The 13,472-nt window shown below is 53.4% G+C and overlaps 1 protein-coding gene across 2 annotated transcripts in view; it reads right to left on the bottom strand.

Moving 5' to 3' along the window:
* Positions 1–10,698, bottom strand: part of NUP210 (nucleoporin 210) — a 92,176-nt gene extending 81,478 nt beyond the window's left edge. Inside the window, exon 1 of one of the 2 annotated variants that reach the window (XM_044934250.2) lies at positions 10,649–10,698. In XM_044934250.2, coding sequence (XP_044790185.2) covers positions 10,649–10,662 — 14 coding nt within the window. In that variant the 5' untranslated portion in view covers positions 10,663–10,698. Of the gene's footprint in view, positions 1–8,839; positions 9,084–10,648 lie in introns of those variants that run through there. The other variant, XM_025272760.3, reaches the window with a different exon arrangement.
* Between the last annotated feature and the right edge of the window lie 2,774 nt (positions 10,699–13,472).

Below are 13,472 nucleotides of genomic sequence, written 5' to 3'. Positions count from 1 at the left end.
GACATGTGTGGATAAAGCCAAACTGAGACTCAGAGAGGTTGAGTAATTTCCCCAAAGCCACACAGCCATGAGTGGCAGGGCCAGTGGTCATAGCCATGTCTGTGTGAGCCCAGATCAGACAGTCCTCACACTACACGAGTGCTTTCCCCAGAAACACACGGCACCACAGAGCAGCGAGGCACAGATGAACTATGTTTAGATTGAGTCTTTATGTCTTTTAATTAGCACACATTCATCTTTACTGTGTCAGGAAAAACAACTGTATCAAACGTATGAGCTCCTAAATGTTAATACGGAGGAGCATCTCCAGTGTTCACAAAGGTAGTCATTTTGAAGGAAACAGTTCTAGTACAGGCAGGACATTAAAGAGGCAACGCGGGACAGCGGCCAGGTGGCTGCAGTTTGGGGAGGAAATACCAGCCTACATTCCTGGGGCAGCTGTGAGGGGCGGGCTCTGTCCATCAGCCGCCATCTCCAGGGTATCTCAGACAAGGACCGAGCGGCCTCCACAAGGCTGGCCGGAGCGCCAACAACCAGACTGTGCTCACGCTGCTTGGGGAGGACCCAGGCGAGGAAGGCAGGGAAAGAGGGAAAGACACCATGTGGGCCTCAACGGCTTCCCCGGCCTGACCCTTGCGGGCTTAGAGACGGCTGGGCACTTGACAGAGAAGACAGGGTCCGCGTGGGGCAGAAGGCTGAGAGGCCCACGTGGGAACTGGCCCCAACAGCCAGGTCATTTGGATACAGCCTCGTGTTTGCCAAAGAAGCAGGTTCAGGTTCAACGGCTTTTCTGCACAAGAGCCTTCCTCTGCCCCCAGTTTTTCTGTTTGCTGTTTTAATTATTAAAATTTTTCTATTTATTTTATGTTGGCTGCAGGTCCTTTGTTGCCTGCGGGCTTTTCTCTAGCTGCGGCCCACAGACCGTGGTTGACCCGTGGCACGTAGCATCTTAGTTCTCTAACCAGGTAATCATACCCACGTCGCCTGCATTGGAAGGCAGATGCTTAACCACTGGACCACCAGGGAAGGCCCTGCCGCCAATTCAAATGCACTGATGCCACTGCTCAGAAAGGATGAGAGCTGCTTCAGCCTGTCCGTCTGTCATTCTGTGCATCTGAGCCAGAGGTCAGCAGGCCTGCCCACCCTCCCTGCTCACTCACTCGCCCCAGGGCCCGCAGGAGGAGCTGGAAGGCCCTCCCCAGGCCCCAGGCACAGGCGGTGCTGGCAAGACGGCCCTTTTCTCTGCTGAGAAGGTGAAGGCCTAGGACAGCAGGGCGCTGCCACACACCAGCTGTGTGACCTTGAACAAACAACTCAACCTCTCTGGGCCTCTGTTTCTGCATCTGTACAATGGGAAGAAAAATGATACCTGCTGCAAAGGGTCGGGGTGGATTAGCTAGGATGATAGACACCTTATCACAGGGCCTTGCACAGAGTAAGCTCTCAAACTCAGGAGCCAGGAGCAGGTGCCCAAATGAAGCACTTGCGGCCCTGAGGCGTTTGGCGAGATTCCAACCACAAGAACTTTTGATTTTTAGAGGGAGGAAGAGAACAGGGGTCTTTCTAGATTCTGATCACTGATGCCTGACCTGTCCATCCACTTCCCTGAGTGAAGCCTGACCCTGATACCGGCTGGCAGGGCCCCACCACCAACCACAGACAGCATCCTCAGAAAGACCGCAAACATTCGGGTCAGAGGTGGGTTTCTCAGCTGGCGGGAGCCTGAGGCTTGACTTCTGCTCCAAAGTGCTCCTTCCCCCCAGTTCCGCTCCCCCCACCATCCCTGAGCTTATGCTGACCCCACAGCCAGTTCTCCGTGGGGTCCCTAATGAACTCATTCATTCATTCACGAATCCATATTTATTGGGTTTTGTGCAATGTTCCAGGTACTTCCAAGGCACTGGGAACACAACAAAGTACCAGCTAAACATTAACCCCCCGCTTCATGGAGCTTACTTTTGGGGAGGAGGAGGACAAGAACAGACAAATGAGTGCGAGAAGGTGAGCTCTCAACCAGGGCTGTGGACACACAGGAGGGAAGGGCTGCGGCTTCCACCTGGGTGCTGAAGGGAGCCTCGCTCAGGCGGGATGCGTGAGCAGGAGGGGCCACCACCAGGTCCCTGAATAACTGCAAGAAGGGCATTCCGGCAAAAGCACAGGAGAGCACAAAGGCACCGAGACCACGGCAGGCATGACCCTCCTCCCCGTCAGACTCCCTCGGAGACCGAGCGGAAAGACAGAGTCCACAGCATGCTCATTTCTTGCCCCCGTTGCACGCAGCTAAGACCCTGGTGCCAGTTTTTACAGATGCCCATTAATAGGTCAACAGGCTTCCCTGGAGGCTCAGATGGTAAAGAATCTGCCTGCATTGTGGGAGACCAGAGTTCAATCCCTAGGTCAGGAAGATCCCCTGGAGAAGGAAATGGCAACTCACTCCAGTATTCTTGCCTGGACAATTCTATGGAGAGAGGAGCCTGGTGGGCTACAGTCCATGGGGTCGCAAAGATTTGGACACGACTGAGAAACTAACACTTTCATTTCATTTTGTTATGGAGTCTCTTCTACTCCAAATTTGCCGCATTTTCTATCATAAGTGACTCTTGAATGCTCTGCACATATTGAGACCATTATATGGCTTTTCTTCTTCATTTGGTTGATAGAAGAATTGTTTGTTGTTGGTCAAGCAATTACACTGATTGGTTAGTATTAAACCAACCTCGCATTCCTGGGAACCAGCCCCAGTTGGTCATAATACATTACCCTTTTTATATTTTTCTGGATTTGATTTGCTATTTTGTTAAGGAATCTTGAACTCTGGGTCTGTGCATTTCTTTGTCTTGTAATATTTGTGCCTGGTTTGCAATCAATGTAATGTTGGCCTCATAAAAATAAGCTAGGAAATGACTGTTCCTTCTCTCTTTCCTGAAAGAGTTTATAAAGGATTTGTACTATTTCCTCCTTAAATGTTTCACAGAATTTACAAGTGAGGCAACGTGGGCTTGCAGTTTTCTTTATGAGAAGGTCTGTGACTATAAACTTAATTTTACCAAATGTCCTATGTGGACAAGAACCCTCCCCTGAGTGCTGCACAGGACGGGGGGTGGGGGCGCCCCACAGCTGGGGGAGCCTGGGGTGCAGCGCCGGTGGCCTGCGGCAGTGTTGCTTCTTTTCCTCTAGAGTTTCTCACCCACATTCCAGCAAGACCACCCCCACCCCTGCCAGATCACAGCAGCTCCCGTCAAGGGCCCCAGCTGAGCAAACCCAGGGTATACACGCCATCCCCACCCCCCCCACACACACACACAGAGCCGGGTGGTATCATTCCTGCAGGGGACCCGTGTTGGGTTTTGGCTGCCCAGCCTCCGCCCCCTCCTCAGTAACAGCACCCAGCTTTTCTGTGGGTGCTGCTCTTCTCCACCCTCAGACCATGAGGTTCCGGGCACCCATGCTCCTGGGACACTGGGAGGCCTGGTCAGTCAGCAGTGTGAACCCTGGGCTGGAGGGGTGTTCACACCCAGGGCGTGCCTCGCCAGCCCTGACTGGGTTTGCAGGGCTGGAACTGCTGTCTAGGGAGCCCCAGGCAGAGGTCCAGACCTAGGACCTCAGACCAGGCTCTGCTGACCTCACTGAGCCCTGTGTGCAGCCTGAAACAAACTCTGCCAAAACAGAGTTTATTTAAACTTTACATAACTTCAAAGTTTATTTAAACTGTATTTAAACTATTGTAGTTTGAGTTTCCTGTCACATGCAGGCAACTCAGAAGAGTCTAGCCAAGTGAAACCCCGATTGAATTCTTCAAGACATGTTGTCTCATTTCATTCAAACTATTGGTACTATATTTTTTAAAAAAGAAAAAAAATGTCATTTATTATGTGCTTATTATGTGTCAGGCACAGAACAAAACACAGCACAAATATTTTATTTGCCTCCCAACAATCCAACTGAAACTTCCATATGACACCCATGGAAACAACAGCATGGATGGGTGTAACTTGTCCAAGGATACATTCCTAGAAACACCTCAGTGAGGCTGGTCTCTAGACCCCTCACCCGGACACTTCCCTCCCCTCTTGTGATAAATGCACCCAGATTGTTCAAGACAGAGCCAGCAGACCCCTTCTACCTGCAGTTGCCCACAGGAGCGTCCAGCCCAACAGACCTCAGTGAAAAACGACTCCATGTCCTCAATTACCCGGACCCCACTTACATCCTTAAGCCTGCTTCTCAGTGTGCTGTCCACTTTCCGAAAACCATCCTGAAGGAACCTGAGTGAAACAGCCATTGATGAGAAGGCCTGGCACATTTCCTGGGCATCCCAGGACTGAGAAGGCACAAGTCTGTGACTTGTCCTTCGTTTTTTGAAGTGGGCCTTTTTTTTTTCCCCAGTCTTTATTGAACTTGTTACAACATTACTTCTGTTTTATGTTTTGGGGCATTTTTGGCCAGGAGGCATGTGGGATCCTAGCTCCCCGACCAGGGATCAACCCCACACCCCCTGCATTGGGAAGCAAAGTCTTAACCACTGGACCGTGGGGAAGTCCCTGTGACCTGGCTTTGAACTTGGCTCTGCTCAGTTCCCTATTTGTGCAGTGGGTGGTCACTCTTGAGGTGTTTTGTTTTCAGGATTGAGTGGAGACTAACACGCAAAATATGCAAAGGAATTAGCAGAAAAGCTGGTTCTGCTCTTTGGCTGTCTCGGCTGCCCCCACCTGCGGTATTCAAGCCCCTGCCTTTGGACCTGGGTGTCTGGCCACCCACCCACTGTGGCGGCTGCCTGGACACTGGCGCCCTCCCCAGTTCCCAGCCCCTCTCTTTCTACATCCAGTTATATCCAAGTTACCCTCCTATCATTTTCCTACTTTAAAAAAAAAATTGATTCTTCTTTATTGAAAAGTTACTTTAAAAAGTTTTAAAGTACCACGCCCTTTAGGCCACGCCCTGAGGCATGTGGGATCTTGGCTCCCCCACAGGGATCTACCCCACACCCTGCAGTGAAAGCGCAAGTGGTAACCACTGGACCGGCAGGGAAGTCCTGCACAAGTATTTAAAGAGGAAGCTGTCTATCCCTAGTGCAAACAGAAGGCCTATATGGCTTGCCATCCGTCTGAAGTAACATAAAAACAAACATGAGTCCAAACACTGTTGCTACTTCCAGGGATGGGGGTGAAGAAGGAAACAGGCTGATATCACCTGGTGTTAAGGAGACTAGACTGTGGATTTCGGGGCTGGAGGCGGGGAGGAGCGTTAGCGGACCAGGACTCAGTCTCAGTTTGGGAAGATGAAAAAGTTCTGGAGATGATGGAGGAGATGCTGCTCAACAACGTGAATGTAGCTGATGTCACTGAGCTGGACACTCAAAGACGGTTACTTTAATATGTGTATTTCACCAATTTAAAAAAAAAGAAAGAAAGAAAAAATAGAAACATATTGGTGCCAGAAATGAAATTTATCTTCAGGGTGTCTAACCGGACATGGGAACCCAAGGACAGGGGAGGTCAGGAGTGGAAAAAGGAGAAGTGATGGTTGTGCAAAGAAGAGGTGGGTGGGGGCAGAGGAAGACACAGCCCCCCTCCACCCACTGCCTAACCGTCCCCCCAACACACACACACACACACACACACACACACACACACACACACAGGCAGAGCTCACAGGGCGGAAGTCACCGCGAGAGCAGAGTGGGGTGAGGGTCAGGGACAGGAAGGGAAGCAGGAAGAAAGCCACCCGGGAAGCAGGTCCACTTGGTAAACACACTTGCCATCACCTTCTTCTGTGGGTCTGGGAGGGGGGACCCGAGCACCCATGGGGGAACCAGGACCCGTGGGCCGGGTTGGATGGGAGGGCCACAGCCAGGGTCACCAGCCCAGCAACCCACTCCAGTACCTTTGCCTGGGAAATTCCATGGGCAGAGGAGCCTGGCACGCTACAGTCCATGGAGTCATAAACAGCTGGACACGACTCTCTGACTGAGCAAGCACCCAAGCAATAACATGAAATATCAAAAAAGAATCAGGAACTTGTCACAAAACCAGCAATACTGGTGTGATGGGAGGGGTTCAGTCAGGTCTGGCCAATTAGCCAGAGGCTGCACATCCCCAAAGAGCGTGGATCAGAAGGCACCACTCCCTGTCCCCTGTCCCCTTCCGTGGGCTCTTGCTCGATGGAGACCACCACTCAGTCCCCCAGAGCACCTCCCTCTCGAGGCTCACACTGACATGTGAACAGTTTTGACTTGATAATCTCTATAGTTCTCACCTTAAAATTGCCTGAGTATTTGATGCTATAAAATCAAGAAACAGGAAAAGTAAACTTGAAGCCTCTGGCTCAGGTATGCAATGATCCAGAAAACTGGGAGCTGGGCTGAAAATTCAAAGGATGAGCAAAAACTCCCCCAGGGTCCAGGGGCGTTTTCACGTTCTCTGTTCTCCACCTCACAGACTTCACAGTGACCTCCTTGGTGAAGAAGAAGGCGGATAGAAAGCTTGCCTGCACACCCACTCTTAAAGTTCCAGAAGAGACTCTTCAAAAACTAAAAACAACACCTGACTGGACTAGGAAGAGCGGACTGAAAATAAACATTTCCAACGCTTGAAGAACAAGATTTTCCTGTGATGTTAAGGGAGAAATCACAGCACCAAACACCTCCGAGACACTTAAGCAGTCACACATTTGCTAAAAAAACTATGGATCAGATTCAAAACAAGTTATAAGGTACTTAGCACTCCTCTGATGCATCAGAGATTAGGAATTTTGTTGTTGTTTTCCCCCTTCCTCCTAAGAAGCTAGATAGGTAAATTAAAATCCATCAGTTTTTCCAAAAAAAGCCGTTAGGGGGGAAAAAAAAACAGTTGTTACTTCAAAAACAAAAAACACAGCTCTAGAATCTCAGGAAGTAGCACACAAGGACATCCAAGAGGGTTCATTTGAAGGCAGCTGTTTGTAATAGTCGGCTTCCTTTTCCTTGCCCCCACATCAAGAGAAGAGACATCCTCAACCAGAGAATGAGCACAGTCTCAGGCGAAGCCTGGCCTGACAGCTGATCCCCCAACACCAGTCAGAGCCCTGGACAAGGATGTAGAGAAGTTAGAGCGAAGATCAGCCTCTGATACCAAGCCAGAAACACGACCCACCAGGTGCAGCAGGCACTAGCCTGAAAATGCATTTAGCTAACCTGGACTGTCATTCAGGAGGCGACCTTCAGAAAACAAATAGGTACTAGTAATGCATGCATGGGGGCTCCGTGGGTAAAGAATCTGCCTGCAATGCAGGAGATGCAAGAGATGCTGGTTCAAGCCCTGGGTTGGGAAGATCCTCTGGAGGAGGGTTTGGCAACCCACTTGAGCCTTGCTGCCTGGAGAATGCCATGGACAGAGGTGCCTGGCGTGCTACAGTCCATGGGGTTGCAAAGAGTCGGAGACAACTGAAGTGACTCAGGAGAAAGCAGTCGGAGCTCCAGCAGCATGCTTTCTCGATGTGCACGCACTTCTGGCCCTACAGACTTAACACACGCTGGACTCTGTAATGCGATCACACCTGTTACAGTCTAGCCTGGAAACAGGCAACCAAAGGAAGGAGCAGGGTGTAGCAGTGGGCGGCACCCCTCCCTTTCATCTCCAGCAAGGTGGCAGGGAGGTGTGGTAGGGCCTCAGCCACACCCAGCACTCAGCACCCCGCTAGGAATAGGAGTGGAGGCCACTTCAGGCCGCCTTCTTCTCCATCCGAGGGATGGAGCGGCTGGACCGCATCACCCAGCCACCTTGGAGTGAGGCGGACCCCTAGTCTCATTAGCTCCTGGGGTTCCCAGATCACACCCCCCACAAGGTGCAGAATTCCTGAGCCCCCAGCAAGCTAGGCATCCAGGCCAACCCTGCTCTGTGGGCAAGCTGGGGTGAATCACCAATCATTCTTTTGCATCTTTCATCTGTAATGTAGGTGTAAGTAAGTGTTAGTCGCTAAGTCCTGCCCGAGTCTTTGTGACCCCATGGACTGTAGCCCACCAGGTTCCTCTGTCCATGGCATTCTCCAGGCAAGAATACTGGACTGTGTTGCCATTTCTTTCTCCAATGTAGGTGTATCATGTGTTTAAAACCAAGGGTTTGTCCGAAAGATCTCTCAGCAAAGGCTTACATTCCTTCCCAAGACGCCGCACTGCTGACTTAACTCCCACGCACACCTTCCCGGCCTGCCCACAAGCCAGGTTCCCACACCAGTCCGGCGCCAGGAACGAGTCACCAGACAAACTCCAGCGAGCTGCCTGGGTCCCCAACCCAGGGCTCTGCAGGGCGCCGACTACCCCTCCCGGAGCCTGAAGGAGAACGGGGTGCGACCACGTGGACGCGCATCCCGGGCCGGCAGCTCTCCTCTGCGACCCTCTCCACCAGCAGAGGGTCCCTCCGGAAGGCCCGGACCGACAGGCCTTCGGAGGCCCTCAGCAGCGCCCGCCAGACGCCCTCCGCGAGTCCAGCCTACCGCTGGGCTCCCGGCCGCACCCCCGCGCCCCGGCAGGCCCCCTCCTGCCCGAGCGCGCCGAGGCCCGGGCGGCGCCATGCGCAGTGGCGGCGACCCGCGCGCACGCCGCCGGGTCACGAGCGGCCAGTAGCCGGGGCAGTGGCCGATCGGCCGCCAACCCAGGGCCCGAGAGCGCGCGCCGGCGCACCTGCTGCGCGGGCCTGCGGGGGAGCGCAGCTCCCCGCCTCCCGGCGCCGGCCCGGCCCGAAGGCCGCGCGCCGCAGGCCCCGCCGGACCTGCCCGGGGCCGCGGCCATCTCCCCGCGCCCGCGCACCTGCAGCGCGCCCGCCCGGCCGCCCGCGTCCAAGGCCCGCGCCGGGCCGCGCCTCACCAGCGGTAGCAGCCCTCCGAGGCCTCCAGCGTGAAGTTCACGCGCGTGGCCCGCGTGAAGGGCAGCAGCACCTTGGGGATGTTGAGCTTGGCCGCCAGCGCGCCGGGGCCCAGCGCCAGCAGCCCCGAGAGCAGGAGCAGCAGCGGCCGCAGCGCCCGGCCCCCAGCCGCCATCCTCGCCGCGCTTCACCTCCCGCGACCCGGTGCCCGGCGGCCCGCGCGCTCCCCTCGCGCCCTCCGTCCCCGGTCGCGCGCGCCCGGCAGGCAGGTGATAAGCGCGGGAGGGAGTGGGGCGGGGCGAGGGCCGCGGCCCGGGGCCACTTCCTGGGCCCCGGCGGGACCTGAGCGCGGGAACTGAAGGGGCCGGGCTCCCAGCCCCAGCCCCGGGCCCTGCGGGGCGGAGCGAGGGGCTGGGGCGCGTGCCAGGGCCCCGCGGTGGGTGGGTGAGTGGGATGGGGCGTGCTCCCGAGTCACCGCGGGCAGGGTAAATACGGCGCCGGCCTGCAGGCCACCCCTCGACCACGCGGGAAGCGCTGCACGGTTTCCTGGCCTCCACGTTCGGACCCCTGGTTTCAGACCCCTCTCTGCCACCTGCAGCCATTCACTGGGCCCCGTGCAGCGCCTCTGGCCTGTGAGCCTGGCCAGGGCCCGACAAACAAGTCAGCTGGGCTCTTGAGACCTCGAGCTGGGTCGGAGGAGACCCCCATCAACACGCGAAGGAACAGGCTCCCAGGAAATCCGGAATGTGGACGCATCCTGGCCTGGGCATCCAAAAGAGGCGCCCAGTTCCGCAAGTATAAGCCACCTGCCGAAGTCCTGGACCCTTCTACCTCCCCCCAGGGAGGCACTGTGACCCCCAGTTCTCAAGGAGAAACAAGGTGAGTTGGCCTGAAGGCCGCTCAGCCACAAAGGACAGCGCCGAGGCTCTCAGACCCCAAAGCCCAGTTCTCTGCGCTGCACCCACTCTCTTCCTTCCGGAAGCCATGGGGAGGTTACTCAAAGGGCAGATTTAGGGGCCGACACCACCAGAGCACATCCTGCCGCTCCTCTGCCCCCAACCGCGCGCGAGAGAGGGAACGCTCAGCGTCAGTGAATTCTGGGCGCAGAAGTCTTCGATCTTAAATTCAATCTACAGGTTGTGCTCTGGGTTTGTAGTTAGTGGTCTTTGTCCGGACTTACAGGAGGAGAGGGCTCAGCATGTACCCTACTCCCAGTTAAGATGCTAATCTGCTGCCCTGCGGGGAGGCCCCAGCCTATGGGAGGTCAGGAAAGGGCGGAGCAAGTCCCCAGGGGCCCCGTGTGTGAAGGGTCCAGGAAGTGTGCCCTGAATTGTAACCCTGGAGGCCCCTTGATCCCCTGGAGGAGGGCATGGCTACCCACTCCAGTATTCTTGCCTGGAGAATCCCATGGACAGAGGAGCCTGGCGGGCTGCAGTCCATGGGGTCGCAAAGAGTCAGAAAGGACTGAGAGACTAACACTTGGACTTTTCAGGCCCCTTGATGACCCTGTCTGAGGGTGGAGGGAGAGGCTGAACTTCAGTCCTGCTGGGAAAGGCTTCTAGGAGGAGGTGGCCCCTGTGTTGGGCAAAGACATCTCACTGGGTCTCAGAGAGGCCCCGATGGCCTGAGCCTGCTCTCAGGGGCCAGCCAGCTTTGCGACAGTAGGGAGGAGTATTTGGGGATCACCCTCAAAGCCTTTCCTGGCAGCTCAGATGGTAAAGAGCCTGCCTGCAGTGTGGAAGACCCAGCTTCGATCCCTGGTCTGGAAGATCCCCTGGAGAAGGACATGGCAACCACCCCAGTATTCTTACCTGGAGAATCCCATGCATGGAGGAGCCTGGCTGGCTACAGTCCATGGGGTCACAAAGAGCCGGACTCGACTGAGCTATTTCACTTTCACTTCCACTCAAGGCCTAGAGGCCCAGAGATCTCTGTGAGCTGGGCTCTTCCCTGTGTGAAGCCCAGGGCTCTGGGAGGGGAAATTCCAGTGGGCTCTCTTATGTAAAGAAATAAGAGTTGTATGAAAAAAAACAGCCCCCGAGTGGGTATCTGTGAGGAATTCTTAGTCTTCGTTTGCATATTTTGCTTCGTTTTTTAGTAAATAACGGATGGTTTAAGCTAAAAAGGCTGAAAAGAGCTCATAGTAAAAGTGACTCCCCCCTTCTCCCCCTCACCCAGCTCCCTTCCCAGAGGCAATCAGTGTTTTCTATTTGGGTATGCTTCCAGACAGATTTTATGCATACATAAGCAACTACATGTGTGTATACATTTGAAATTCATGATATAACTCGTCATGTTCCAATCTGCCCACTTAAATTGGCAAACCAGGAGCCTTGCCCAGCAGGTAAGTAAATACAAGGGACTCGGCGGGCCATCAGGGATCTTAAGCCCATCTGGCCCATGGGAAGCATGAGTCCCTGTGACCCCACCTTTCCAGATCTTCTGATTACTGAGGAGCAATCAGTGATGTCGATTCGTAGATAAAACATCTTGACTGTAAGTGAATGTAATTTATCTTGGACATTTATCCCAGGAAAATGAAAGCTTAAGCCCATTCATACAAAAGCCCACACATACAGTGTTCAAGGCAGCTTTATTCAGAACAACCCAACATTGAAGACAGCATAGGAGTCCTTCCACGGGTGATGGTTAAACAGACTGGTCAATCAACCCCATGAAATGCTACTTGGCAACAAAGGAAAACAACTGATACGCTCAGTAACTCGAATTGGAAGGAAATTATGCTGAGTGGAAAAAAGCCAATCACAAAAGGTTACATATGGCGTAATTCCATTCATATAACATTCTTTCAAATGGAAAAATTGTAGAAATGGAGAACAGGTGAGTGCTTGACAGGGGTGAGAGCCAGACAGGGGAGGGATAGGTGGTGATGCGGCTGTAAAATATGAAATCTTTGTGGGGATGGACATGTGTCTTGACTGTGAAAAAGTGAATGTGTTAGTCGCTCAGCTGTGTCTGACTCTGCGACCCCATGGATTGTAGCCCACTGGGCTTCAATCAAAGGGATTGATTGAAGCGCATGGAATTCTCAAAGGCAAGGATACTAGAGTAGGTTGCCATCCCATCTCCAGGGGATCTTCCCAACCCAGGAATTGTAGCTGGGTCTCCTGCATTGCAGGGTAAATCCTGGTTACAATATGTCCTGTGGGTTTTTTTCTAATTGACACATACTTGATTTATGGATACAATGTTGTCTTAGTTTCAGGTATACAGCAAAACGATTCATTTTTTTTTTTTCAAATTCTTTTCCATTCTAAATTATTACCAGATATTGAGAGAGTTCCCTGTGTGTCCTATGGTTCTGCAAGAAGTCACCATGGGCGGGGAGGGGACTGGGAAGAGGGTGCGCAGGATCTCTCTGTCTTAAACATGTCTCTGTGTCTTGAAACTGCATGGGAAGGACTTTCCTGGTGGTCCAGTGGCTAAGACTCCAGGCTTCCAATGCAGGGGACCCGGGTTCCATCCCTGGTCAGGGAACTAGATCCCTCATGATACAACCAAGACCCAGCACAGCCAAATACATAAATAAACATTAAAAAAAGGAGTTGCCTGTGAATCTATAATTACCTAAAAAGAAAAAAGTTAATTATGCAAACGGAAAAGCAAACGTACAAACAGGCCTAACAAAATAATCTGGGTAGACACAGCTTGTTGACCACCCATATGCTTACTTTAAGGCAGTCAGGAAATTTCCCCTGAGGAAACCAGCCAACCGGGAAGCAACTAAATGATGGACAGAACATTTCCCTCCGCTCTTTCTTTTGCCCTTAGCCCTGCCCACCCCAGCCCCGCCCAGCTGCCCGCGAACCTGGTAAGGGGCGGCGTCTGGGTCCCAGACTCTAAGCAGCACCTGCCTTCTGTGTGTGGGCTGTGCACGCGCCCTGCCTCTCGGTACCTTCTCTGGGAATCGAGTGCTTTATCTGAGTTTCAGGGGGATAGGGGGCCTGGCCTGAGCAGGACATGCTGCCCCAGGCACAGAGAGCCCTGGGGAAGGAGGGGACCCCACATTTGTCTGCCTGATAAAATGAGATAGGACAGTGACTTCTATCAGTATGCGCCATGCCTGTCGTCTCCCACCACTCAGAAAAAATGTGCAGACCTGAGGACCACTGGTACTGGTATTTCCTATTTGTCTTCAAATCAAAGCTTCACATTTATTTAAGAAGGAGACTTTGTCAGTTCTGTAAATAGGAACGCAGCATCAGTTGCTCAAATAGTAGCCATAAAATAAATACAATGAGACAATAGGATGCCATGATCTACCAGGAGACACTGCTTGCAGAACCCAAGGCCCACGCTCTCTGTTCCTGGGCAGAGGACCAAGCCCCGGCCGACAAGGACCTTTCTCCAGGAGCGAATGAAGGTCAAGAGGGGATTTCAAAGGCAAGCAACCTGCTTCTACTGGCATGTTGTCATATTAGAATCTATCTCCCACCTTTTTGCAACAAATACATTTTTTAAATGGTGCAGTGGAGAAGCTGAAGCATTCACAGCAGTTGCTAGAAGAGCATAATGAAGCCCCCGGCGGGACCATCCACCCCCACGACCACGGCTGTGGCCAGCCTTGCTCCTTCTGCAGCTAACCCCAGCCCGTACCCGTCTCATTTTGAAACA

This window comes from Bubalus bubalis, chromosome 21 (assembly GCF_019923935.1).
Source record: "Bubalus bubalis isolate 160015118507 breed Murrah chromosome 21, NDDB_SH_1, whole genome shotgun sequence".
NCBI classification, from domain to species: domain Eukaryota; kingdom Metazoa; phylum Chordata; class Mammalia; order Artiodactyla; family Bovidae; genus Bubalus; species Bubalus bubalis.
The sequence above is the reverse complement of the archived record's forward strand: the minus strand, read 5'-3'. Positions and strand labels throughout refer to the sequence as shown.